The sequence below is a fragment of the Nyctereutes procyonoides genome, unplaced genomic scaffold (genome assembly GCF_905146905.1).
Source record: "Nyctereutes procyonoides isolate TBG_1078 unplaced genomic scaffold, NYPRO_anot_genome, whole genome shotgun sequence".
In the NCBI taxonomy this organism is placed as follows: domain Eukaryota; kingdom Metazoa; phylum Chordata; class Mammalia; order Carnivora; family Canidae; genus Nyctereutes; species Nyctereutes procyonoides.
This window is the reverse complement of record NW_026575134.1, coordinates 1,901,034-1,928,701: the sequence shown is the minus strand read 5'-3', so window position 1 is coordinate 1,928,701 and position 27,668 is coordinate 1,901,034. Positions and strand designations below refer to the sequence as shown.

At 58.4% G+C, this 27,668-nt stretch overlaps 1 protein-coding gene across 1 annotated transcript in view; it reads left to right on the top strand.

The window, feature by feature from the left end:
- The window catches only part of GRB10 (growth factor receptor bound protein 10), a 154,222-nt gene that overhangs the window by 73,144 nt on the left and 53,410 nt on the right, over positions 1-27,668 (top strand). Inside the window, 2 exon segments of the mRNA XM_055300820.1 lie at positions 682-772; positions 24,691-24,886. Of these exon segments, the coding sequence (XP_055156795.1) occupies positions 682-772; positions 24,691-24,886 (287 nt within the window).

Here is a 27,668-nt window from a genome sequence, read left to right as displayed (position 1 = left end):
AGAATCCCAGAATCTCTTGAATCTGGAAGAGAAATTTGACCCCTTCCTTCTCCAAGGTAATCCCTGCTGGTGTTTTCTGAGTGTGCAAATATGAAGAGGCCCGGTCTCTTTTCCCCCATCTTAACCCGTCTCTCGTTGGCTTGGTTATGGCCTCATGAAGACGTTCTTTCCAGAGTCGGTAGCCACGTTGCCGTGTTAACTTCCGCCTGAAATTGTTGTTCCCCTCCTGAGCCTGAACGAAGTGCCCCCGGGCCCCCTGCTTAGCGGAGGGGCCGATCGTGAACCAGTCTCCGAGTGTTTCCTAGCAGATAACAGACCGCCCAGGGCTTGATTACCAGTAATTGTTGCAGAAAATGCACGTGCTCCCCGGAATGCTAATTATTTACACGCATTGCTTAGATCCAGCGGTTGGCAATAACTCTTTCTGGATTGCTGTTCAGGCAAAGCAATTTAAGCCAGAAACCTAGAGTGACTTCTCTTCCGGCTCCCTTGCGAAGCAGGTGGCACCTTTTCGTGATTAACTTCCCTTTGACGGTGTATTTTAAACAAGGGCCGTTTAAGACCAAGGAGGTGAATAAATTCAAGGAGTTGAGGGAGGAGGAGGAGATGCGGGGGATGGGGACCGTGGCCCAGGGTGGCTGCTGCTTCTGACCACAGCCTTCGTGCTTCTGTCTCCTGCAGGACCAGGTGGAGCAGACGCCCCCGCCGAGTCCACGAGACCTGGCAGGACCAGGCTTCCCGGCGCCGGCCGACCGGCTCACAGGCCACCAGGGTAAGGGACGCCGGCAGCTGGAGCCCGGGCCGTGGCCCAGCGGCTGTGCAGAGGCGTCGGGCCCTGCAGCCGAGGAAGTTGTTCTTGCACTCGCACCCGGAGATTCGGGCCTTGGCTCGGTTCCCCTTTCAGGGAAACACGCCCTAAAACGGGGGGTGGGGGCAGCTCGATCGTGGGATCTTCTCGTACAGGCGGCCCCTGCTTTTCCAAAGTGTGTTTCATGCAACTTGGCTTCTCCGAGAGACCTGCCGACCTGCCTTCTTCGTACCCACCTGTATTTGCTGACCCGGAGAAATCCAAAAAGGATTTCTGCTTTGGGAAAAAAAAAAAAAAAAGACTCAGCGTTGCTTTTGCGGAGAGCGGTTCTCGAGGCGGCGGGCGCCGAGCAGGACAGAGGCCCCAGCGGGCGCCCAGCCTTGTGGCACCCGGCCCCAGAGCTGCGAGCACCTGGGCTCCACCCCCACCCCCCACCCCGTGTTCTGTTCATCCGTGAGCAAGATGCGGCTTCAGGCGTCAGAGAAGGCTGAGGGAGGTGGGGGTTGGCTCTCGGAACGCTCACAGAATTTGTCCAGTGAATTAATGGTAATTGGTTCTTTCCTTTACACCCTCCCAGCTCCGGTGGGGCGTCATAGGCACGCTGCACCCCCAAAAAGCGGGGGGAAACCCTGTGTCTCTGTTTAGTGGGCCCAACTTGACAGTCACGCCCCATGAGTTATCTCAGGATACAGCGTAAAGGCACCTGGACGTTACCTGGGGGGCTCCTCGCGGGGAGGTCCTCTTCACTTCAGCATGTTTGTGTTGGCACTTAGGCTCGTTTTGTGTGTCTGTGCTCTTGGGGATTGTCTACCTTGCCGTGATTCCTTCTGTTCTCGTTCTGTAAATTTCTGATGGGCTCATCATGGGAGAGAAAGGACGGGGATTAAAGGCAAATCAGGTCTCACGGCGCACGCTCTGCTCCCGGGTGGGCCTCCCGGGGAGGGATTGGGAAATACGCACCGGGCTCATGGTTTGGGTTCCCGGGGAGCTTAAGTACAATAAATTGTCAGGTTTAGGACTGGGAGGAATTAGAATAATCAGAATTTTTAAATTGCTTAATTACAAAGGGGTTGAAATTTAGCAAGAAATAAAAGCGGGGAGCTTCCCATGTGGTCAAAAATATTTTTTTTAATTTTATTTATTTATTGATGAGAGACAGAGAGAGAGGCAGAGACACAGGCAGAGCGAGAAGCAGGCTCCATGCAGGGAGCCCGATGTGGGACTCGATCCCAGGACCCCGGGGTCACAACCTGAGCTGAAGGCAGGTGCTCCACCCCTAAGCCACCCAGGGGCCCCAAAAAGATGTTTTCTCAAGTGTTAGAAGATGTGTGAAACAGGATTTTCTGTATCAGGTGTAATGTGAGGCACCGTTTTCGAAAACTTGCAACGCAAAAGAGCACCAATTAATGCTGGCTTTGAAACTCAGGAACATTTTAATTTATTGCATTCCACTGCTTACCAGTGGTCTCATTTAAACTGAAATCATCTACGTTTCGGCATTAACATTCATATGGAAATCCGCTTTGACGCTCTAATCAAAAAGTCAGAAAAAAATTACATCAGAAGAACTTTTTAAAGCCTAAAGCTTTTTTTTTTTAAGGTTTGAAAATCTGGAGGGTGTGCATTCACCTATCCCATAGATCTGACACCGGCTCGGGCAGTGGCAGTGAGGGCTGAGCACAGACGGCGGAGCGGGCTTCAAGCAGAACAGGGCAGATTCCCTTCCTGGCTCCAGGGTTACTTGCTGAGCATCTGACACGTCCCAGCGCCTGAAGCAGAGATGAAGGGAACGGACGGATGTGTCGCCACTCGAGGCTTTGAGCGCCTTTCCGTCCAATCCTCAGTAATTCTGCACACGTAGCACGTAAAACAGTGTAAAACAGGAAAATCAGAAGGACTTAAGCTGGCTGTGCCCCGGGACAGGTGTTTTTACCGAGGGAGCAGCACCCAGGCTATTTCCAGCGGCCTGCGGGGCCACCACCCATGGAGGGCGGTTGGGGTCGGGCGGCCGGGCGCAGCCAGCAGGGGTCCAGATCGCCGGTGTCCACAGGCAGCAGAGTGGGTCTGACCAGGGCTTCGATTTTGTGTGCGTCGTGCTCAGGGAGGTGAACGAAAGCACAGTGTCGCGAAGGGCGAAGCGAAGCGCACTGGGAAGAAATGGCAGGAATAGGTCAGGTGGGTGTGAGAGAGTCCACGTTTTAGAAGTGAAATATATGGTTATTGACTTTGTAAAAATGCTGGATTCAGTCTAAGGAGGATCAATGAGCCAGCGTCACCTCCCTACATCACGGAGAGAGCTGGGAAAACAGGAGCTGGCTTCCACGTGCCCGAGTGGGCACGTAGACGGGGACTTGGAAGAGAGGCTGCTGGGGATTGGCCAGAACTGAGAAGACGGTCCCCAAAGCGTGCTCTGAGAACTAAAAGGAAAAGGGAAGATAATCCAAGTCTGGAGGCATCTAGCAAGATTCCAGAAAGTGAGAGGCAGAGAGAAGGTCTGAAGGGAAACGCAGATTTCTCAGGGCTCGAACGACCGCGGGGAGGGGGGGGGGCAGCCCACTCGGGCACAGCGAGTGCCAGGGGAGAGCGTGGGGTGTCGTCAGGGTGCTGCGGGGAAGTCCCCATCCGTCTGCAAGCTTACAGCGCACACTGAGAGCAGAAGAAAGCCTTCCAGGCAACGATTGAGAGACTTTGCTAACTGGCAGTCTTGTCTGAAAGGTTTATTGAAAGTTGCGCTTCGGAAAGATCGAGAATGTCTTGCAAGACGCAGACTATATGGGACACAGTCGTGCGCAGAGAAAGGAACGCGATGTCATACAAATTGGTAAACTGAGGTTTGACTTGCAATAATTAGACGCTCTGAATGTGTGTCTTTTGACGCACAAAGTTGCATGCGTGGTTGTATCATAATAAGACCCCAGTTCGGAGAAGCAGAACACACAATGATTTGAGGGTGCATTGGGAAAAAGTATCTTTAGTTACATATTTTAAAGATTATTTACTTGAGAGAGAGAGAGGAGAGGAGAGGAGCGCGAGAAGAATCTTCAAACTCCCTGCTCAGCACAGAGCCTGAGACAGGGCTCAGGCTCACGACCCAGAGATCAGGACCTGAGCCGAAACCAAGTATTGGACCCTCAACCACCTGAGCCACCCGGTTAGTTACATATTTTAAAATCTTAGTTACGTATTTTGCAGCTTAGTTACAACTAAAATATTGGTTAATTAATTACTGAAAGAAAAAACATATATAGTTTCCAGCCTAGCAGAAAAAGTTATAAGGGAATCTATATTTAATAGAAACAACCAACATCAATAGAAAAGGAAGAAGAACAAGATGAGAAATAAAAAAAGATGTCAAGCAGGGACAAAATAAGATTGTCGTGTGATTCCAAGCGTATCTGTAACCGTATTAACAGGCCGGATTTAGTAGAAACGTACAGAACCCTGCACCCAACAGACTCTTGATTCTCTTCTGAAATCTGTGTAACTTATTAAAAAGTTGGCCACAGGGATCCCTGGGTGGCGCAGAGGTTTGGCGCCTGCCTTTGGCCCAGGGCGTGATCCTGGAGACCCGGGATTGAATCCCACGTCGGGCTCCCGGTGCATGGAGCCTGCTTCTCCCTCTGCCTGTGTCTCTGCCTCTCTCTCTCTCTCTCTCTCTCTCTGTGACTATCGTAAATAAAAAAAAAAAAGTTGGCCACATATGGGAAACTGCACCCGATTTTATTTTTTGATTTACTTTTTGCACTACATTTTAAGCCATCTGTTTCATGCAAGCCCCGTTCTTTGACCCAGTGTGATTAAATCAGAAACCGACAGAAAAAAGTCCAAAACAAAAACAGGTAAACGTGTGTGTGGAAACTTCTAACGCACACGCCACTCGTGGATCACGGAGGAAATCACCATGAAAGTAGCAGGCCTTTAGAATGGAAAAATGAGTGTACTGCAGGGAGAAAATTGTATAAGGCTGAAAAAAACAGTATCCGAGCCACCATTTCTAATCTTGGAAGCAGAATGGAAATTAGGAGCATGGGGATCCCTGGGTGGCGCAGCGGTTTGGCGCCTGCCTTTGGCCCGGGACGAGATCCTGGAGTCCCGGGATCGAGTCCCGCGTCGGGCTCCCGGTGCGTGGAGCCTGCTTCTCCCTCTGCCTGTGTCTCTGCCTCTCTCTCTCTCTCTCTCTCTGTATCTCTCATGAATAAATAAAATCTTAAAAAAAAAAAAAAAGAAATTAGGAGCATGACAAATGAATGACCCTAAGGAACATAGAGCACGTGGTTGCAAAAACCAAGATCAGAAGTTACGAGAATGATGAGAAATGTGTGAGGTAGGTAGGAACAAAGCCAAAAGCCAGTCTTTTGTAAAATCTGCACAACTGCAGACGTCGAGCGCAGACGCCCAGGAGGAAGGGTGGGCACGCAGGAAAGCCACATGGGGAGCAGGCCAGAGACTCCAAACAGAAACACAAGAAAACCATCGACGACTCCTTGCCTCTAACTGCGAACATGTGAGAGGAGTGGATATTGGAGCGCAGAAGCATAAAAACAGAATTGCAACACCCAGCGCTGACCAGGGTGTGCAGCCGCAGGAGCTCGCGCCCGTCGTCGGGAATGCAGGACGGCACAGCGCTTCGGAGGGCGGCGTGTCCCCAAGCTTCCTCTGACCGTGTGATCCCGCACCTTGGTGTTTACTCAGAAGAGCCGAAAACGTACGTCCGCACAGACGCCTGCACGGGGACGTGGAACGCTGCCTTATTCAGAATTGTCGAAGAGCTTGGAGGCAGCCACGACGCCCTTCGTTGGATGAACGGACCGAGAAGCTGCTCCGTCCGCACAAGGCAACGCTCCTCCGCGCTGAGAAGAAATGAGCTCTCAAGTCTCGGAGGGCCGGGGAGGCCGGGGTAGGTATCGCTGCGTGGAAGCCAGTCGAAAACAGCGACGTGCTGTAGGAGTCCCGCTCTGTGATGTTCTAGAAGAGGAAAGACCGTGGAGGCAGTACGGGGACCAGCGGTTGCCAGGGTGGCAGTGGGGAAACGTGGGAACGGGGCAGAGAGGCTTTAGAGGAGTGACGGTACCGCCTACGAGGTGGTAAGGGTGGGCCCGTTGCTGTGGGTCAGACAGACGGGTTCATCTACAGTCACAAAAAGGACGGTTCCGGTGAGTGAGGTTGACCATGGGGAGGCATGTTGTAGGGGGCAGTGGGGATGTGGGCGACGGCCATAGCCTCTTCTGAATTTTGTTGTCGACCTGAAACTGCTCTCAACAGATAGTCTTAAAACAAAACAAAACAAAAAAACCTGACCCCCATTATAAAGAAACACTAAAAAAGAAAAAAAGAAAGAAAAACTAACCTGCAGATTACCTAAGAAAACCAAGACTAGGGCAGCCCGGGTGGCTCACCGGTTTAGCGCCGCCTTCAGCCCAGCACATGATCCTGGGGTCCCGGGATCGAGTCCCGCGTCCGGCTCCCTGCATGGAGCCTGCTTCTCCCTCTGCCTGTGTCTCTGCCTCTCTCTCTCTTTGTGTCTCTCATGAGTAAATGAATAAAATCTTTTTTTAAATATTTATTTATTTATTTATTTATTTATTTATTTATTTATTCATAAGAGACACAGAGCATGAGAGAGAGAGGCAGAGACACAGGCAGAGGGAGAAGCAGGCTCCATGCAGGGAGCCTGATGTGGGACTCGATCCCGGTTCTCCAAGATCACAACCCAGGCTGAAGGCGGCACTAAACCACTGAGCCACCGGGCTGCCCCTAAATAAATAAAATCTTAAAAAAAGAAAAAAGAAAACCAAGACTGTTTCTCTTGTATACTGTGTGTGGAATACCGGGTGGCAGGACAGGATGCATAGTATAGCTCTGTAGGCAGCACACACTGCACCCAAAAGTGTTAGGGACACAATTCAGAAGAAATAAGGGAGAGTTGAAAGAGGGAAACAAAATGAAACATAATTCCACTCTGGGCAAAATGTGAAATCTTTTTTGTTTTTTTTTAAAGATTTTTATTTATTTATTCATGAGAGGCAGAGACACAGGCAGATGGAGACGCAGGCTCCATGCAGGGAGCCGGACGCGGGACTCGATCTCAGGACCCCAGGGTCATGCCCTGAGCCGAAGGCAGATGTTCAACCACTGAGCCCCCTGGACGTCCCCACAAAATATAAAATCTTAATCAGGAAATAACTGGTGGAATGGAGCCCGTGATCAATACCATCGCCTCAAAAATGCTCGGGGGTTTTGCAGACGAGTGTCAGCGGACCTTCAAGGAGGAAGTCAGTGCTGTCTCCCAGGAGCTGTCGGAGGGGGAGGCCAGCGCGCTCCCGCTCATCCTTTTTTTTTTTTTTAAAGATTTTATCTATTTATGCCTGAGAGACAGAGAGAGAGAGAGAGAGAGAGAGGCAGAGACACAGGAGGGAGAAACAGGCTCCACACTGGGAGCCCGACGTGGGACTCGATCCCGGGACCCCAGGATCGCGCCCTGGGCCAAAGGCAGGCGCCAAACCCCCGAGCCCCCCAGGGATCCCCCGCTCCCGCTCGTCATACGGTGCTCTGCAGCTTTGCACAAGACAGCACAGAAGTCCACGCGTGCACGTATTCCACGTTCCCCTACAACCGGGAGGTCCGTGTAGCTGTGTCCGCTAGTCACGTGTAGCCGTTTGCGTTAAATTAAACATCGAACAGTGTCACGACTGAGTTGGGTTATTATAATCTTGCAAGGTTGTTTCCCAGTGTCAGAGGCGAGGACGGTAACACACGCGGAGACTTAAGGGGGGACAGTGACCGTCTCAGCGGCGCCCGCGGGATTACGCGCAGTTCTCCACTCATTAATACAGCGCAAGGGAGAACAGCAGACCCTCAGCCGGTTCTCTAAGGGACTTCGGGATCTGTCAGAAGTATGCGGCATCCCTCGCGCTCAGGAATAGTATTAGTCGCGTCCGTGAAAACACAGAATCACACCCACGGGCCGGCTGTGCCTGGAGGCCTTCGTGCAACGGCACGCGGAGGCCGACGTGCGGACACCGAAACGGCAATGAAATCGGGGGCTGTTTGCAAACTACCCGGACAGAAAACCCACACAGACTTACAGGCTTTTATAACGAGTGAGTTCTGGGGCCCCTGGAGGCTCAGTCGGGCAAGCATGTGCTTTCTGCTCAGGTCCTGATCACGGGGTCCCGGGATCGAGTCCCGCCTTGGGCTCCCTGCTCAGCGAGGCGCCCGCGTCTCCCCCGCCCCTCCGCCCACTCATGCTCGCTCGCTCTCGCTCTCAAATAAATCCGTTTATATGTTTTTCTGTGTAAAAGAAAAGTAAAATGAGTGAGCTCCCCAAGCTGGCAGACACAGGGCGATCAGATCATTGTAGCAATCGGAAACCATCAGGAGGCCTGGTGTAAAGGGAAATCCCACAGTAGTAACAGAACCAGCAGGTAGCTAGGAGTAGATTCAGCGGGATGACCTGACCTTGTAAGTTCCTGCTGAAGGACATAAAAAAAAAAAAGGCATCAACAATTAGAGCCCTATCCCACGACCACAAATCGGAGAGCGAAGATGTCGCGTATCATCAGATTTATCTGTAGATTTAATGAACGAGCAACCACGTTTTGCAGTTTTGGAACGACTTGTCACACGGCTCCTAACTTTATTTATTTGTAAGGTTTTATTTTTAAGTCCTCTCTGCACCCAGCGTGGGACTCGAACCCACCACCCGGAGATCAGAAGTCACAAGCTCCACGGACTGAGCCAGCCCCGCGCCCCACGTGGCTCGTAACTTTAATGGGGATGAGCAATGACAACAAGGCCTCTTTAGGGGCCATCACAGTAGGGATTCACGGACACACAGACCTAAGGACCAGCATAGACGTGCCGTGAAGAGACCCACACGTCTACGGAGAAGTCCTGGCCCAGCGTGCAGCGGGGTGGGCTGGATCCCCGCCCCCGTACTATCCTTAATCATCAATTTCGGGTCAGTTAAATCCCTGCAAGCAGAAAACAGCATTAAAAAAAAAAAAAGTTCATCTAAGAAGAACAAGTAGTGAGAATCTTATGCCTTCAGCCCGGAAGTAAATCCCTCCGCAACCCCTAGCACAGTGGTAACGGGAGAGTGATGTCTGAGTACACGACGCGTCGCGTCTGTGCGGGGACGTCACGCACGGAAAACACTAGTCGGGGACGCCCAGGTGGCTCAGGGCTTGAGCACCTGCCTTTGGCTCGGGGCGAGATCCTGGAGTCCTGGGATCGAGTCCCACGTCAGGCTCCTGCATGGAGCCTGCTTCTCCCTCTGCCTGTGTCTCTGCCTCTCTCTCTGTCTCTATGAATAAATAAAATCTTAAAAAAAAAAAAAAAAAAAAAGGAAAACACTAGCCAGCATGCTCCGGCCTGGGAAGGAGGGCTGCAGTGCCCTTCGGGCGCAGGTACTGTTAGTGTCCTCAGTCTATTTTTAAAGCCCTATGGATAAGGGAAAGCATCAGATAGGAAAGCTGGGGAAAGGCACGCACGGGGAAGCGCGCTGCTTGTGTTTGCAGCCGACACGCAGGTCTCGCGGAGGACGGGGCGGCGGCCGAGCTGGTGGGGGGGGGGGCAGTGGGGCTCGAGGTCTAGGAACAGGACAGAAGGGCACACGTCCCTCGTTCAAGTCCAAGTGCCACCTGCTTTTGTTGCCAGGGGCGTCCTCCAGCCCCAGGTCTGTACCGAGCAGGCTCGGCGTGCAGCTCTGGCTGGCTGTCCCCCGCCCCGGCCGCCCTCGGGGTCAGCACACCTGCGGCCCCCCCTGCTGCCCGCTCCCAGCCGCCCCTTCCCAGGTTCAGCACTCGGGCTCCTCTTAACTAGAGGCCCTGGGACCCCATGGCAATTTGACGGCGATCCAGGGCTGTCGCCCGGCCCCCTCGACGTGCACGGCACCCCTGGACGCCCTGGGTACAGGCCTTCGGGTTTGCGCGACGCCTCTGATATCAAGTTGGCTGGTTCTTGGCCAGGGACCTGGTGTTTAAAACAAAAGATTCACCGTGACTTTCCTTGACCTGTTCTCTCTCTCTGGCAGAGAGGATTTAACGCTCTTGTTTTATTAGCTGGTTCCAGCGTAAGCAGCTTATTTTCGTGTGGCCTTGCTGCAGATGCTTCACGCGTGCCCCGGCTGCACGCTGCAGGAAGGGATGCGTCTTCCTTTGAAAGCCGGTGGTTTTATGACAGCTACAGTTGCTCTGGATGGTTTGTTTTTTTTTTTTTTTTTTTTAAAGATGCGTTTCTATTGTGGTAAAAATATATACGACATAAGATTGGTGGTTTCACCTACTGGAAGTGCGCACGTCAGTGGCGTTCATCGTGGAGTGACGCGATGACTAGCACCATCTATTTCACTCCAAACAGGAGCTCTGTGCGTATTAAAGCTGTAATCCCCCAGGCTCTCCGTAACCCCACGCTGCCGTCTCTGTGGTCCTGCCCCTTGCAGTCACGGCACAGAAGGGGAGTCGTTAGAATGTTCTCCGCGTCTGCCGTCTTTCGCGGAGCAGGGTATCTCGCAGGTTCCTCGTGGGCACAGTGGATCACAGTCCCATTCCTTCTGTGGTTGGATATGGTTGGAAGGTGCACACGGCATGTCGGGGTCCATCTGTCAGCCTGCCCTGGGCCGCGTCCACCGGTCACGCTGTGGCGGGAGGCACAGGTGTACGGTACCTGTTCGAGTCCCTGCTCTCCGGTCCTTTGAAAGGGTCTCTGCTCAGGAGTGGGGTTAATAACATGGTCATTCTGGATTTAGCTTTTTTTTTTTTAAGATTTTATTTATTCATAGAGGCAGAGAGAGAGGCAGAGACACAGGCAGAGGGAGCAGCAGGCTCCATGCAGGGAGCCTGACGTGGGACTCGATCCCGGGTCTCCAGGATCACGCCCTGGGCTGAAGGTGGCACTAAACCGCTGTGCCACCAAGGCCGCCCCGATGTAGCTTTTTCTTGACTGTAATTTGGTAACATGAGATTTCAGAGGATGGAGTAGAAGTTTGGCCTTTTCTCATTTTAAACAAGGTGTTTCTGGGCCCCCCGGGGGGCTCCGTGGTGAAGCGCCTGCCTTGGGCTCACGTCTTGATCGCGGGGTCCTGGGATGGAGCCCCACATCGGGCTCCCTGCTCAGCAGGGGGGTCTGCTGCTCCCTCTGCCTCTGCCCCTCCTCCCTGCTTGTGCTCTCTCCCTTGCTCGCTCACTCTGTCTCTTAAATAAATATTTAAAAGAAACTATAACGCTGTTTCTGACGGCTCTTCCTGCCTGCCGCTGAAGCTGGGCTGTGTGGTCCTTCCCTCCCCAGGGCCCAGCTGAGCAGAGACGCCCCAAGGAGCTGAGACAGGTTTCTAGTCCACGCACGAAGGTGCCTGGCGTTGTCCGCAGCCTATTTCAGGACCACGGGCCATTTGGAGACAGGGATGTGTGAGCATCACAGGGAGGCCTCCAAGATGAATTGCCAAGATTGCGCACGGGGCCCCGAGTCCTACATCCGGGGACCCGGGAGCTCCCGAGGAGACACCAGACGCCAGCCCTTGGCCCTGGAATTGTTGGCTGCCCGCCGGTCCTGGCCTCCCACACCCCTGTCCGACCCGACCCGCGCCTGCCGTCTTCTGGCCGCGGCTTCTTTCTTGGTCCTCCGCACGCGGCAGGCGTGGGTGGTTGGCGTGCGGTCTCACTGTGCAGAGCCACGCCTGGCGAGATGTGCAGCGGGTGTTTCCGAGCTCCTCGGGTCTCGTTGGACCATCCGTTTGCCAAGTGGAAGAGACAGAAGGAGAAAAGGATGCCGGTCGGGAAGGTGAAGTAGATCAAGGAAGATTGTTTGGTTTCGTGTCTTCCCCTACAGGGAGCCTTGGCCAGTGTCACCGATGTTGGGGGTGGCCAGGCTCGGGGCCAGATAGTTCCTGGCTCCCTGTTCTTCCAGCGGCGCCTGCGACCGTGGGCAAGTTAGGAGCCACGTTGTGGTGTAGATTCTTCAACAGCAAATACCAGGCTCTCATAATTACTATGAAAAGCGCTAATAGGACCATGATAGCGTGGAGCCCCGTGCTAAAACCTCCCATGTGTCTTCTGTGTTTTCCCTGAGTCATTAGAGCTGCAGATTGGGAAACCGAGCCAGAGACGCTTGGTCATTCGCCCAGACGTGACCGAGAGGTCACTTGGTGGTAAATTGGAATCAAAGCCAAGTCCACGCGCAGCTTCGCATTTGGAGGTGATTTAGGGGAAGCTGATGTCACGCGCCTGTTCGTGTAGGTGTTAGGTATGTGCACTGCCTTATGGGCCTGAGGTCAGGTGTTTCTGGAGCAGGAGAATCATGTCTTACTTGTCCTGAAGGTGCCGTTTACGGGGTGTCAGGGGGGACGACAAAGGACGGAATCAGAAGTCAGCTGAGAAGACCGTGTGGCCCCAGCTCGTGCCCTGGGGCCTTGGACGTCCTCTTACCTACCCTTCATCTTTTACTGTATCGTCCATGTGACTGTCGACGTTTTACCCGCTTTGCCCACACGTGCACGGGCACGTAGGAGTAGCTTTTGTTTTCTTAGAATCGTTCCTTCACAGGGAAACAGCGCTGCCTCTGAAAGTCCTTTTTCTGCTGCATGTGAAGAATCCTAAATAGTCACCAATATTGGCCTCTGCTTGGATATGGAAGCCAACGTCGGATATAATTCTGATTTATTGGGGGATCCCTGGGTGGCTCAGTGGTTTAGCACCTGCCTTTGGCCCAGGGCGTGACCCCGGGGTCCTGGGATCGAGTCCTGCGTCGGGCTCCCTGCATGGAGCCTGCCTCTCCCTCTGCCTGGGTCTCTGCCTCTCTCTCTTTCTCTATGTCTATCATGAATAAATAAATTTTAAAAAATTAAAAAAAAATAATTTTGATTTCTTTCCCCCTGTGGCCATGCCTACACACCTTTCTTTAGGGCTGAGATGCCAAAAAGCGGGGGGAGGAAAGCCTTCGGTGATCGTTCTCCCACAGAGCGACGTGTGCTGGCCCCTTGGACTATGGAATGCATTGAGGCCACGTCTGGTTGTTGGGTTTGCCCCCGTGATTAATGCTGCTTCTGCAATATCCGTTCAAATGACGGTATTACGGACCTTCAGAAAGGCAGGCCGGCACCTACAGCTGTCCTCTGTTTCTTACCTAGTTTTACTTACTTACTTATTTATTTATTCATTCATTCATTCATTCATTCATTCATGACAGAGAGAGGCAGAGACACAGGCAGAGGGAGAAGCAGGCTCCATGCAGGGACACTGATGCGGGACTCGATCCCGGGACCCCAGGGTCACAGTCCTGAGCCAGAGGCAGATGCTCAACCACCGAGCCACTCGGGCGCCCCTGTTTCTTACCTGTTTAGGTGACCTCCCTGTTACATAAACAGGTTCTTAACCTGTGAGCCAGAGAACCCACCCGACGGTGCTGCGCGGTGGGCCCTGTAGTTACCCCATATTTACAGGGGAGGACCCTGAGGCCCGGGGTCAGAGGGCCGCCCAGATCCCCCCAGAGGGGTGGCAAAGCCGAGCTGGCCCCGCGCTGCTCAGCCTCTGGACGAGCCTCCACCCTCCACGGCCCGCTCCTGCCCTCCCGTCCTTCTGACTCCTCAGTTTTCAGTGGGTCGGAATGAGATTCGAGAGGTAGGGATTGAATTTTCCTTGTCCGCAGAAGCAGCCAAATAGGGAGCCCCGAGCCGCCGCCCTCTCCTGGCCGCACGCTTGCTCCACGCTCCGCGCTTGGAGGCTCCGTCTGCGTGAGGAAGAACAAAAAGCCACCGAGGCACCTGCTTGCTCCGCGTCTCCCGGCATCGGGCGAGCTGCAGGGCCTCCCCTTCCCCGTTCCCGCTTGGCACCGGAGCACCCCTTGTCACCCCCCGAGGCCCCCGGGTCTCAGCTCCTGCCTTGCCACGCTTGCCGGGGTCATCTGGGCAGATCCCTGGACCCTGTTAATGTGTCGTGTTTCCGTCGCTGTCAGAGGACACTCGCCGCCCAGCGGAGGCTTCGTCCCGTCCCCAGGAGTCCTGGTGATCTGCCCCTACGTTGGCTGCTGCCGCCTGCGCCTTCCTTTTCCTGTGTCTTACGCTCACCCGACAGGTACCTGCTGCCTGTCTCGGCCACGCCAGGCCCAGGGCACCCGGCAGTGAGCAGAGGGGCTTAACGTATTGGCCGCGGAGCACGTGGGCCTTTGCGTCCAAAGATCTAATAAAGCCGTTTCTGGGAACAGTGGGTACAACTGAGATGTAATTCGTTATAAAGATCAGTGATGAGGGCAGCCCGGGGGGCTCAGCGGTTTAGCACCGCCTTCAGCCCAGGGCGTGGTCCTGGGGACCCGGGTTCGAGTCCCGCACTGGGATCCTTGCATGGAGCCTGCTTCTCCCTCTGCCTGGGTCTCTGCCTCTCTCTCTCTCTCTCTGGGTCTCTCATGAATAAATAAATAAAATCTTTAAAAAAAATTAAAAAATACAGATCAGTGATGAGAGAGCGTCCGTCGGCCTCCCCTCGGTGGAGAACCAGGATACACTCTCCCCAAGTCCAGTATACTTCGCCCCATCACATTACGCTTTACCTGAATTGTTTTGTTCGAACAAACCTATGAACCAGCCCTTCCAGGTGAATGTTTTTTTGGAATGAGTCGTTTTTATTCATTTATTTATTTTTTTAAGAAGCCACTCAACTAGCTTACAGGGGTCACGTTTGAGGATGCGGCTGGGGTCGGGTGCCCCACCGTGACTTACTCCACCCTCGGAGCAGGTTCTCCGGACTCCTGGTTCTTACCTGCGGGTGGGGGGACACGTGTCCGGTGGATGCTCCCCGGGATCCTCCGACCCGCCGACATCGGAGCGTGTCAGGGAGTTGGGCGCTTGGTGGCTCCAACGCTGTCCGCCACCTCCTGCAGGGCGCACCCGGGGTCCAAACCCGCTGATCCTGCCTTGGGTGCTGGCCAAGAGGGACTTTTGTACTGGCCCTGAGCCTGCCCGGGGGTGGGTGCATGGACACCGGTCCGCGTTCCCCACCCACTGAGCCTGCCGCGCGTTCTCCGAGGGGCTGCTGGCTGCTTCTATCCTGAAAATGCTCTGGGCACGCCCGTTCCATTCCTCAGACCCCCTGGGGTCCTCCTGTTGCCGCAGGTGATGGGCGCCAGCCCCCAGCCGCGGCCTCCTCCCTGGATGCTCCCCGCTGCCCCTTAAGTGGGTTTGCTTCCCTTTGGATCTCCCCTCGGTTTCGGTTCAGAGTTTGCCAAGTACGTGTCTGTCTTGCCCATTGATTTCTAGGCTCCTTGAGACGAGCGATCTCGTTTCTGGTTTTTGATCTTTGGAAAAATCCTAAAAAGAACGTTGGCCTTCGAGCCTCAGCAGGGTAGGACCTGTGGGTCCACCGGCAGCTGTGTGATGTCGGTGTGGGGGGCGGTGGTCACGTCTCCGAGCCTCGGTTTCTAATCTGTGGAATGGGCGCGATGGCAGGTGGTGCGAGGACTGTGTGAGCAGACCCAGCGAGTGTCCTTGCACACTCGGCCTCCCCGAGGCACTCTTTGGCCACACGCAGGGCGCTGCCTGTCCAGGGGGAGAGCGAATCAGGCTCCGTCCAGGGTGAAGTGTCTGCTCCTTGGAGATGCGAGCAGGGAGTCCGCAGGGAGTCCGTGATGTGAAACGTGCCTCGTTCCACCTTCCATGTGGAAATGGGGCTCACCCAGTGCAGAGCCCGGCTTCCCACCCGGCCCCGCTCCCTGTGTTCCAGGGGCTCCCTGGGCAACGCCCTGCGGGAACGAGGGGACGTTTCTGATGGAGGCAACTGCATCTTCCCCTGGGAGGCCAGGGCTCCGAGCATGAGCACGGGTGGGCAGGGAGGAGCGGGGGCGTCGGCCCCCTTCCTGGATGGGGACGGGGTTCCATCCTTCTGCCCTCCCCGTGACCTCAGGGATGCCCCGGTAGGCCTGACGGGGCGGGAGGCTCTCGTGGGCACAGCCCCGGCCCGCTGGGTGACGCTTCTTGTGTGGTCCTCCTTCCTGGACGCACGTCATCCCTCGTGGGAATTAACGTGCCATTAATCCACGCGGTGGCCTGTGTGTAACCTGCCCGGTGGGCCTTCCTCCAAGGAACCAGAGGATTGGAGGCCGAGCCGCCACCGGAGTTGGGGAGTTCCGTCCCGCTGACCTTCTAGAAAGTTCTACAGCTCCTTCTGTGGAGGCTGTTGACTCCCATTTCTTAGGACTCACTGAGCACCTGCTAGGTGCCAGGTGTGACGTTAGGTAGCGAAGCAAAGGTGGAAGAACATGACGTTCCGGGTTTCTGGAAGCTCAAGTGCAGTGAGGGGGGAGGAAGGAAAAGCATGAAAGAAAGTTAGGACGGAAGAAGGAGGCAACATGTGCAGCTTTGGAGGAGGACGACCCTCCAGCCCACGTCTGGGTAGCCGAGACGTCTTCATCTGAAATCTGTGAGTCCCGCTCCGTGGCGGCGGGTCAGAGGAGGGGAGCCGGGGCTGAGCGGGAGCCAGGGCGCGGCCCTTGTGGGTGCTCGGCCGCTCGGGAGCTGCCGTTTGTCATCATCTTCATAGACGCAGAGAGAGACTAGAAGCCCGCCCCGGGCCTCCCCTCGGTCTCGTGCCCAGGCCCCGGCGTCCCCGCTTCCCCTGGGCCGTTGATGGGAGAGGACCGCTTAATTTCTTCCCATTGAGAAATGATTGTCGTAAGGATAACAAGCGCTCGGTGAAGACCGCACCTTCCCTGACCCGACTCCGAGGGATCCGATTCAGGGTGGATCCACGTGGGTCTCGGGAGCGTCGGTGCAAAGCAGAGCTGCCCAGGTGCCCCCACTCATGGGGTTCATGAGGGGCACGTCCGGACGCCCAGACGCCCCTGCCCCAGCTGGCGCGTCCGGCTTTCCGCTGAAACCCTGTTTCCCTCCACATCCTGGGAGGCCAGCTCCTCTCTCGCGGGCATTTCAGTTCTGGGAGACGTGCCATTTCTGGGAATCGCCTGGTACGTTCTCCTGAAATGCTTTTCCCCGTCCCGCTGCCTTGGAAATCGGGCTCTTCGTAGGGCCCAGGGCCCTCTGGTTGACTGTCTCACCCATAAACGGAGATCTTGTCTTCAGATGCTTCCCCTCCCGCCAAGAGTGAGCGTATGAACCACGCTCGGAGCGGGTCTGGCCCCTGGGACGCCGCCGGGGTTGGCCCTCGGTCACCTGCTGTCACCCCACGCGTCCCTCCCCGCCCCGCCCCGCCGCCGCCCCTCTGCTGGTCCCTCCCTCCCTTGCCTCAGCCCCCGGAGCAGGTTCAGCATCTCGGCAGCAGAACTCATTTGTCCAGAAGTGGTAAGAAGTTTCCTTCCTTGCTGCCGCGTGACGTCTCCGGGGGCTCATCCTTTCCAGGGCCGGCCGGAGGAACGTCGCTAGGTCTAGGTGGCGGGGACGCCTGTCTGTTCTGTCGGCGTCTGTATTTCCAGCACCTGGAACAGGGCCAGCTGTGCAGTTGGTGCTCAGTAAATATTTGTGGAATGAACAGATTCTACGTTTACGGAGTTAAATTCACGGAAACTGAGTGCTAACGCCGAATGGGACTAATAAAGACGGCCCGGTGTCTAATTTACCTTTAAAAACGCGCCTTTTTAAAAAGAGGGCAGTGCTAGCCACTACGACTAATGGACTTTTGGACTGTGACCTGGATTTTTTTTCCTCTTCAATTCTAGTGTTCTTGGGACTAGTATTTTTTTTTTTTAAGGATTGACGGAAAAGGAGCCCCTTCCAGAATGACCAGCTGTCGACATAGTGTCTTGCGCCCAGCTTCCGCCCACTTTGTGACCTAATGGAAGAGTCAGGGGTCCGGACCAGCTCTGGAGAGGAAATATGGTAAATCTCGGAAAAGAGAGAGATGCGATTAATTTTGTGATTTTGGAGCGATGTTTTGTGCGTCTGTTCCTGTTCCCCTCGCGGCCCCCGAGCTGTGTCCTAGTCGTACAGGTAGAGACCGCACCGCTGCGTCCGAGCCGATGCCTGTGATGTGCAGCTCGGGTCCTCGGCCCGTGCGGGCCGGGCCGTCCCTTCTCTGGGGTGGAGAATGCTCTTCCCGTGTCGTACGTGCCCCACGTGCGGAACAGCACGGTCTGGACAGACCCGCTTGCAGGCGGCCTCCACCGCACGTCGGATCCCCGTTCTTGAATTTCACTGAACGGCGGAGTCACGGGGTGAAATGAGTGGCTTCCCCTGTTTGGGGCAGGGCGGGGCGGGGCCCAGGAATAGAACCACTTGACAGCTCTCGGAAGCATAGATTAAACAAGCAGATCTCGTCGGAATCAAAGTCCAGCAATAGCGATTAATCATTATCTTAACTTTTTGGTGCTTGTTTGCTTGGTGGTAGAGGAGGTGTCGTCTGGCCACCGGGACACCTGCACCGGGTCCTGAGGGCTGCCCTGGGCTTCGTGCTGTCCCCTTCCCTCTGGGTATTTGCTGTGCTCTGGGCCGCCCCGAGGCCCCGGCGGTAAGAGGAGGGATTTGTCAGGGGGGAGACGTGGTCCCGCAGCCCCCCCCCCGCCCGCCTCAGGCCCTCCTGGCCCAGGCCACCAGCTGCTCTGAGAGACGCGGGACGAGCCGTGGGCACACTGCGAGGGATCCTGGGCTCAGCTCATTGCCGTGGGGTCCTGTCCACTTGTGGCTGAGCTTTGCACGCGCCGTCGTAAGATGCACGCTATCACGGCACGAATGCCGGTGGGTCGGGACACCTCCCTGTCGCCCAGGCCCCAGGATCGGCGGACAAACATACGTGTTTGTGCAAAAATGTGACATTTGTCAGAAGTGGGGGCCGTGTTTGGTGCAACCTAGGAAATGAGCAGCCTGGCCCTGGACCTGCCCGAGCCAGTCTTCCTGGGGTGACCCGTGAGTCACCCGAGAAGCCAGCCCCAGGGTCCCCGCGTCACCCCCCCCCCCCAACCTCCGTGGCCTGGAGGTTTCCCAGCTCTTGTTTTGCCTCCTGGCTGGTCCTGACCCCTTCTCAGGTGGCCTATTTCTCTCCTGCAAGTGACCCTTGACTCCTCTCCTGAGCTAGGCCTCTGTCCCCACGGGAGGCCGTCGGCCCCCAGGAGTGCCGTCCACTCCGCGGCTTCCGCGGGTCGTGGAGGAGGCCGCGTGTGAGCAGGCGCGCCGGCGGCGGGAGGGCGGCCAGAGGCCAGACAGCTGAGCATCCCGGCAGGCGGGCGTGGCCAAGGGCGCCCCTGTCGGAAGGAGCACTTTGACCCTCTGAAGGAAGGGACACGGGCCCTCTCACTGGGGCTTGTTCGCCGGCTGCCGTGGGACCTTGACCCCATTTTGAGCCTCAGATCCTTTGTGTCACCGCTAGATGGGCGTCATCGCGCCTGCCATCACTGAGGATCAGTCGCCAGTGATGCGAAGTGCGGGGGCGCAGGGTAAGCGCGCGACGCGGGGGGTGAGAGCCACTACGGGCATGTGGACACAGGGCTCAGATGTCAGCCCCCCCAGGCCACCCCGTCACTGTCACCGGCGGCAGGCGCGCTCAATTACCCCTGCTGTGGCCTGGCCGGGAGGCACGAGGCCGCGGCCCGCACCTCTTCATCTCTGGGGCCCTTAGGAGCTCCTCAGCTTCCGTGGGATAGCAAGGACCAGCAGGCTGGGCTCCAGCCCTGGGAGCCGGCTGCCCCGGGAGTCCAGGCACCCAGATGTCCCTGACTGCATGTTGCCTGGGGGCGGAGGGCTGTGCTCCACCTGTGGGGCGGGGGGCTGGGGGTGCAGGGGGTGGGGGTGGGGGGTGTGGGGGATGTGAAGGAGCAAGGGGTGAGGGGGAGCAGAGGAGCGGGGGAGGGGGACAGTGGGGCAGGGGGTGAGGGGGAGCAAGGGTCATGGGGGGCAGGGGCCAGGGCAGGGGGCAGGGGAGCAGGGGGCCGGGAGAGCAGGGGGGTGGGGGTGGGGGGGAGTGGGGGATGCAGGGAGGGGCAGGGGGACAGGAGGGTGGGGAGCAGGGGGGCAGGGGAGTGAGGTCAGGGGGCCGGGGAGCAGGGGGGTCAGGTGGGAGGGAGTGGGGGGGAGTGGGGGATGCAAGGAGCAGGGGGTGAGGGGGAGCGGGGGAGCAGGGGCTGTGGGGAACAGGGGGGCAGGGGGTGAGGGGGAGCAAGGGGCAGGGGTAACAAGGGGGGGCAGGGGGATGGGGTGGGGGGAGGGGAGCAGGGGAGCAGGGGGTGGGGGAGTGGGGAGTGGGGAGCAGGGGCTGTGGAGAATGTGGGGGGAGCAGGGGGTGAGGGGGAGCAAGGGAGGGCAGGGGAGCAGGGGGTGGGGGAATCAGGTAGGATTCCCTGCACGGTAGGATGGGGTGGGGGGGAGCATGGGACACAGGGGAGCAGGGGGTGGGGGAATCAGGGGGAGCCTTGGGCTGGAATGCGAGTGCCTAAGGTACTTCCTAGGTTTGCCTGCAAGGGTGGGGGGAGCCCGCGCGGAGCAGCTGCCTGCACCCAGGTGTCTGGAGGGCTCCGGGCCCTGTGCACTCAGGACGGGCTCACACCTGTGCGAGGCATCCGGTGCAGCCTGGTCCCAGTGTCGGGGTTAAGGGATTATGGGAATCCCCTGTCGTTCCAGGCAGGACTTAGGATTTCAGCAGCTCTTTCCTGAAACACTGATTTTTTTTCCCCATGGCGGTTAGCCCAGGTGCCTGGGGAGGACGTGCCTCAGGCCTGGGATGGGGCCTGGGATGGGGCGAGCGGCTCCGGAGTCTGCCTAGACCTGCTAAGTGCTGACCTCGGCCCCGCAGCTCCAAAAGGCGTGGGCAGGGCCCCTTTCCAAGCGCGTCTCTCGGGTCGTTGAAATAATCAGCTGCTTTGATATTGATTTTCTCCATTAACAGACCCTGCCAGTGTCCGTAGTCGCGATTGTCTGGGGGAGTGGGAGGAGGCGGGAGGTGCCGTTTCCCACGAAGGTCGGAAAACCAAGTTTCTCTCGTGGACGCGGGAAGGCCGGAGCTGCGCGTCTACGTCTACGGGCACACGCGGGCGGGTCGCTCTCGGGTGTTTCCTGCCTCGGATCCTGCCCGTAGGAAGCCCTGAACTGAAGCTTTGTTGGGTCTGATTTTCTAGGTGGCAGGAGCCGCGGGTTGCGCTGTATGTGGAGCTGCGGTCAGGGGCTCGGCCTCTAAGCTTCCGGCCGTCCCTGGCACGAGCAGGAGTCGCGGCCGCGCCAGCTCCAGCGTGATGCCTCCTTGGCTCGTTCTGCTGCGTGAGCCCAGGCGTACGGCCCCAGAATTCAGTACCTGCGGCCGGGATCTGGGAGAGCAGACTAGCCGGTGTGCAGAAACCTGCGTCCGTACGTCTGCACGGGCTGGGAATCGCTCGGGGGCGGACAGCAGCAGCTCTCGGCAAGCGCGCGGGCCGTGGGTGCAGGCCGGGCGGTCAGGCCCCGACCACAGAGGCTCCCGCGGGAGAGCTTTGGCCTCCGCGCGGGGCCCGGGCCTGTTGGGCTGTAAGGAAGGCGCTGGCTGTCCTCCCCGCTCCCCGCGCGGACTCCGCACCTCCGACCTCCAGACCGGGGTCTTTCCCACGCCCGGCGGTGCGTGACGCCAGGCGCACGTGTCCCACGGCGCAGTCCCACTGCTTCGGTCGTTTACGGGGCAGCCCGGGAACGCGGGTGAACCGCCGAACTCCTGGAAGGCTGGTTTGTCCTGAAGGGTGCGGCTCCGGGACCGTCGGGGGTGGGCACGTGCCATGGAGCGAGCGGCGAGGAAGGCGAGGCGTGCGGGGCTTCCACGCGGGCCTCGGCCCTTGGCTCACCTACGCTCCCCGGAGCCCAGGGGCCTGCGTTCTTTCTCTGGATGCTTCACTGCACGGCAGGATGGGGTAACTCATCGGTGATCCTCTCAGCCCCCGGCCCCGTCCCCCCGTCCCCCCGCCCCGACGTCAGGGTCAGGGAGTGAGCTGACCCTTCCAAACCTGCAGCCCCCCCCCCCCGCTGGTTGCCCTGGCAACCGCCCCCCCCCCCCCCTGCCCATGGCTATCTGGTGTTTCCCCAAAAGCACCTGATTAATATAAACTCAGCTGCGGTTGAAAGGGGCTTGTGGGCCCCCGGGGGGCTCAGTCGGTGCAGCGTCTGCCCTCGGCTCAGGTCATGATCCCGAGGCCTGGGATCCTGGGATCCAGCCCCGTGTCAGCGGGGAGGCTGCTTTGCCCTCTGCCCTTCCTTCCTCTCATGCTTGCATTCCCGCTCTCTCTGTCAAAGTCTTATTTAAAAAAAAAGGAAGAAGAAAGAAAGAAAGGGGCTTGTAATGAATAACAGAATGTTCTGTGTTCTTACAAAAGATGATCCTTTCACCTTCATGAAAGCGTTGGAGCTATTTCAGGAACAAAAAAAGAGCAAATATTAGAACAAAAAAAATGCTCCCGTTGCTCTTAGGGTTTAGGATGTTGTAAGGATCTCAGGAGCTGCGGGCCAGGGCCCTGAAACAAGGCCAACGTATTTATTTCCTGTTCTCTCCCAACCTCACCAGTGTCATCGATTTTTTTTTTCTTTTCCCTGCTGTTACTCCATAATCTGTCCCTGGGGTTTTAGCATCTTAGGCAAGGCCGCGGGCGAGCGTCCCGTAGGGAGCTGGGAGGCGCAGGTGACAGGTGCTCACGGGCTCCGAGCAACGCGGGGGTGTGGGGCAGGCGGCCTTTCTGGAAGGTGCGACGCGGTTCTGCTCTTCCCTCGCCTGCTAGAGAGCCGTGGACGCGGTGGATGCGGTGGACGCGGTGCCCGGGCCGGCAGGCGCAGGGAGGGAGTGCAGGGGGCGGGCCGCCAGCCTCACCCCAGCTCAGGCTCCCCTCTGCGCCCTCGGTCCTCCCGGGAGGACATCCGCCCCGAGTCGCCGGGAGCCGGACGCGAGTGGGCTTCGCTGCGTTTGTGCCTATTTTAGAAGCGAAGCCGCCTCCACTTGCTCGTGGCAGGGAGGCCAGAGGCACATGTGAGTCTGGGATCAGGTGGCCACCCAAATATCTGGGACAAAAGTCAGCATCCAGGTCGGGGCCGGGTCATTTGAGGAAGCAAAATAACTATTAATAACTTGATTCACAACCGCGTGGCTGGACTTCCACCTGTGCCGCCGATCCAGCCTCCCGCATCCGCGCGATGGGAATGGTGTCGCGCAGTTGTCTCCGCTTCCCCTCCGTGAGCTTTCCCGGGCCGCCGGCCCGTGGAAGGGATTTGGCCGTCAGACCTGCGCTGGGTGGATCCCCCCCATCTTAACACTCGTGCCTAGAAGCATCTGCCCTGCTCGTGCCCCGGGGACGGGGGCGGTTCTTGTCTGCAGAAGGGCCTTCGGGGTGGGTGGCGACGCACGCAGGTCCGTGGAGTCCCCCGCGCGCACGGGGAAGGCTCGGGGCCGACCCGCCACCAACCACGCGACGCGCAGGACGTGAGCCATCACGAGGGGTTTTGCAGGAACCGAGGAGCGTCGCCTCCGTCGCATCTTAGCGGCTTCTGAAATACCGCAGCGTCGTGCGGGTTTACAAGATGGTGATGGAGAAGAGTCTTCCTCGGAGCTGGTTTTATAAGACCCGTGCCTGGAAGATTCCATGGTTGAACAGAGTTTAGGAAACATCAGGGAACCCCAAGTGACTGTCATCTACACAGATGAAACGCTGACTGAGCTACAGAAATTTCAACGGCTGCCCCAGAGTAGGAATTTCTTTTTTCCCAAAGTAGGATATTTTAGATTCTTTTTTATTTTTATTTATTTATTTTTTAGACATTTTATTTATTCATAAGAGAGGCAGAGACACAGGCAGAGGGAGAAGCAGGCTCCATGCAGGGAGCCCGATGCGGGACTCGATCCCAGGACCCCGGGGTCACGACCTGGGCCGCAGGCAGGTGCTTGACCCCTGAGTTCCCTGAGTGTCCTGATACCTTAGATTCTTTTTTTTTTTTAAATTTTTTTAAAGCTTTTATTTATTTGCTCATGACAGAGAGAGAGAGAGAGGCAGAGACACTGGCAGAGGGAGAAGCAGGCTCCATGCAGGGAGCCCGATGCGGGACTTGATCCCGGGACCCTGGGGTCACGCCCTGAGCCAAAGGCAGACGCTCAACCACTGAGCCCCCGGGCGCCCCGAGTCTCCTGATGTAACCTAGAGACGGCCTCACAGCGGGGCCCGGGGGGTGCAGTCGGTGCACCATCCCGAGTGCTTCGGGTCAGGTGGTGATCGCAGGGTCTCAGCCTCTGACTCTCCCTCCGCTCCCCACTGCGGACTCACTCAACTCACTCTCTCCTTCTCCGTCTCAAAATAAATAAATCTTCTAAAACCAGTATTTTCACAGAAGCAGCTAGAATCACACTTGCCCAAATGCGTCAGGGCCAAGCTGACAGTAGGTCACACTGGAGTCTGGGCACGACCTGTCCCGCTTTCTCTCCTCCGTGGGGCCTTCTCCGTGCTCCTCTGCACCTGCGTCGGGCCTTCTCCCGCGGAGAGCAGGCTCCCCGGGCTCGGGGGGGCAGGGGGCAGGGGGCGCCGGGTGGGCAGCAGGTGCGTGCCTCGGCAGCGGCACCCGTGGGCCTCCAGGATCCCGGGCCAGGCCGCTGCCCGCGTCGGGCGCTCCTCGGCTCTCTCCGTCACGTCTGGAGTATCGGGGAAGGGTGGAGCCCGATTGGCCCGGTGAGGGCCCGACGTCGGCCTGTGCTGCGGCGCGTGCACCCCGGGGCCACGTGAGCGAGGCCGAGGGTCCTGCCGGTGCCCACGCGGCCGAGCCGCCTCCGCGACGCCCACGGACGCCGATTCGCGCGGTGCAGGCGGTTCCCCGCGGGCGCACCCTGGCCCTGCTCCTCTGCCTTCGCCGAGCCGTCTAAACTGTTGTGGTTTTGGATCCTGACTGTGGGCGCCGTGTGGCTGTGACCCCTCACTGCTCCTAAAGTTCTGTTCTGTTTTGTTTTCTCGCTTCTGCCTCTAACGCCCAGAGGATGACGTAGATCTGGAAGCCCTGGTGAACGATGTGAACGCGTCCCTGGAGAGTCTGTACCCGGCCTGCAGCATGCAGTCGGAGACGGTGCCCCTCCTCCAGAACGGCCAGCACGCCCGCAGCCAGCCGCCGCCCGCGGCCCCGAGGCCCCCCCAGGCGCAGCGTTCGCAGCCCGTGCACATCGTCGCCGTCAGGTGGGCCCCGGGGCGTGGAGGGTCTCGTCTCCGAGAGCAGAGACGTGATGCCGCCGCTCTCTGCTGGGGACATACGTCCTCTGCTCTGCGCAGCTCGGCCCCACGGGCTTGGACCTGGGCTCCGGGTCGGTTCTGGTAACTCACGGTGCACCTGCTCGTGGGGAAGTCGTCGTGAGAGAATATCCCGGAATACCGAAGGAACGACCAAGTGGTCGGTTGGGGGCCCAGAGCGGGGCCTGGGAGCACCCCCGGGGGCTGTCACAGATGTGCCACCTCGGACGCGTGGCCTCATTCCCCGGGGGGTTACCTGGAGCAGGTGCAGCCTCTGGAAGTGGCGGGGCTGGCGGGGGGGGCCTCTGGGACGTGAGGGGGGTTCCCTGCAGGTGGCAGGCCTCGGATTCAGGTGTTGAAGGGTGAGTAGGAGCTCGGGCAGGTGGGGGAGGAGATGCTGTGAGCAGAAGAGATGATCCCTGTGGTCGCAAGTGGCAAGACGTCCTTCCTTTTTTGGCGGCGGAACGGTGCTCCGTTGCACGTGGTGCGTTTTCTCTTTCCGCCATCCGCGGATGGACGACTCGGCCGGCTCGTGAAGTCGGTGCGGTGGCACAGAAGGACAGAGGCCCCGTGACCGCGCGGATGGGCCGCGTGTAACGTCGTCCCACTCCCAGAGGAAGACGGTGGGAGTGATGGGTGCGGGCCCGGGGAGGGATCAGGAGATGGACGGAGCCTCCGAAGTGTTGGATGATGAGACGGGCGGGTGTCGGGATGTCCTGCTGCGCGGAGCCCTCCAGCCCAACACCTGCAGACCCAGGCCCTGGATGGAGGGATAAGGATGGAGCCCTCCTGCCCCAACACCTGCATACCCAAGGCCCTAGTGGGCGGGATAAGGATGGAGCCCTCCTGCCCCAACACCTGCAGACCCAGGCCCCTGGAGGGTGGGGTAAGGATGGAGCCCTCCTGCCCCCCAACACCTGCAGACCCAAGGCCCTGGAGGGTGGGGTAAGGATGGAGCCCTCCTGCCCCCCAACACCTGCAGACCCAGGGTCCTAGAGGGTAGTAGGGTAAGGATGGAGCCCTCCTGCCCCCCAACACCTGCAGACCCAGGGCCCTAGAGGGTAGTAGGGTAAGGATGGAGCCCTCCCGCCCCCCAACACCTGCAGACCCAGGGTCCTGGCAGATGGGATAAGGATGGAGCCCTCGTGCCCCAACACCTGCAGACCCAGGTCCCTGGCGGGCGGGGTAAGGATGATGGCGGGGAGGAGCGTTCGCAGGCTGGGCACGTGTCTGGCAGGCAGGACCTGTGACGGGTCACACGTGTCCTCAGGGCACACGCCGTCGTCTGCACGGCTTTCTGCACGCCGCCCACGTCCTGGGACGATCCCGACAGGTGGGGGCCCGTCCCGAAGGCCCTGTGAGCTGTAGCAGGGGAGACACAGGGAGAGGGTTCGAGTGGGCGAGCGGAGCATCTGCCTTGGGTTTCGGCAGGTCCTCCGGGCAGCCGGGTGCCGGGGATGGGCGGCAGGGACAATGACGTCCTGACCCGGACGAAGCAGGGGACACCTGACATTTGCAGGGGGGGACGGAGTGTGGAGCTGCCCCACCGGGTCCCGAGGGCCGGGAGGTGGGGGCCGGCCGCTGGCACGGCAGCAGCTTGAAGGGCGTGCTGAGGGCATCCCGGCCGGGGCAGAGGTTCGTGAGGTCGGGGGGAGCAGCTCTGAGGCCGCCGCCAGGGCGCTGGGGGCTCCGCGGGTTTCCAGGTGGGGGCGGAGGGATGGGCACGGGCCAGGGCCCAAGGCCTCCCTGCCTCCCCGGGCCTCAGGCTGGGGTTCCCGTGGCTGCTCCTTCCTCAGCACGGCACCTTCGGGGATCTCGCGTCCTTTCCCTGCTTCCAGAAGCTTCTATGAGGGTCTTTCCAGTCTGACATCCCCGGGTTCTGTAGCCAGGCACCCCTGTGGCCCACGGGAGGCCGTCGGTGTCGGGGCGGCACAGCAGGCACAACTGTGTGCGGGGTGCTCGGCCGCCCCTCGGCCTCGGGCCCTTCCCTGCAGCCCTCGCCCACCCTGCTTCCAGAGCATCACCCCGTGTCCTTGCCCCCCCAGCCCCCCCCCCAGAGCTCTGTCTGGAAAGACACGTTCCTTCCTGCTGTGCGCCTCCGTGGGTCTGGGGTCTGTCCATCACGCGACCCTGGAGCCTTGAGGGGGAGGACGGGGCACAGCGCGCACGGTGACGGTGCCCGCCGCTGAGTCGGGGCAGAGGACGGGTGAGAAGGCCCAGGCTCCCCGCAGCCCTGAGCCTAAAGTTGGGGCCAAACGCCTGTTCTCAGTCCCAGGATGGCGCATGGGTGGGCGTGCACCCGGGGCAGCAGCCCCTCTCCCCGCTGCAGAGGGGACCCCGGTCCTCAGGCCTAGCCTCTTCAGTCCTTCTGCATAGGTAGCGTTGTTGCTTGCTTTCGGGTGCATGTAAAAAATGGGGTGACCAATATGGGATACCCAAGGATTCATAAGTGAGGCCTTATGTTGAGCACCTCCCACGTGTGCTGAGCACTTCCTACGTATGGTGTCTATTTAATCCTCATTTGTTAGCTGGCACCGTGGCCACTGCAGCCCTGCGGGGGGGGTGGTGTGGTGGCCCTCAGTGCCCCGACGACCAAACTGAGGCCCTGGGGGCAGTGACAGGCCCACGCCTGGTGAGTGGGGAGTCTGAATGCAAACCCAACCTGAGAGGCTCAAGATGCGGCGTGTGAGACCCATGGCGTGGGGGTGGGGCGTGGACGGAAACAGGTGCA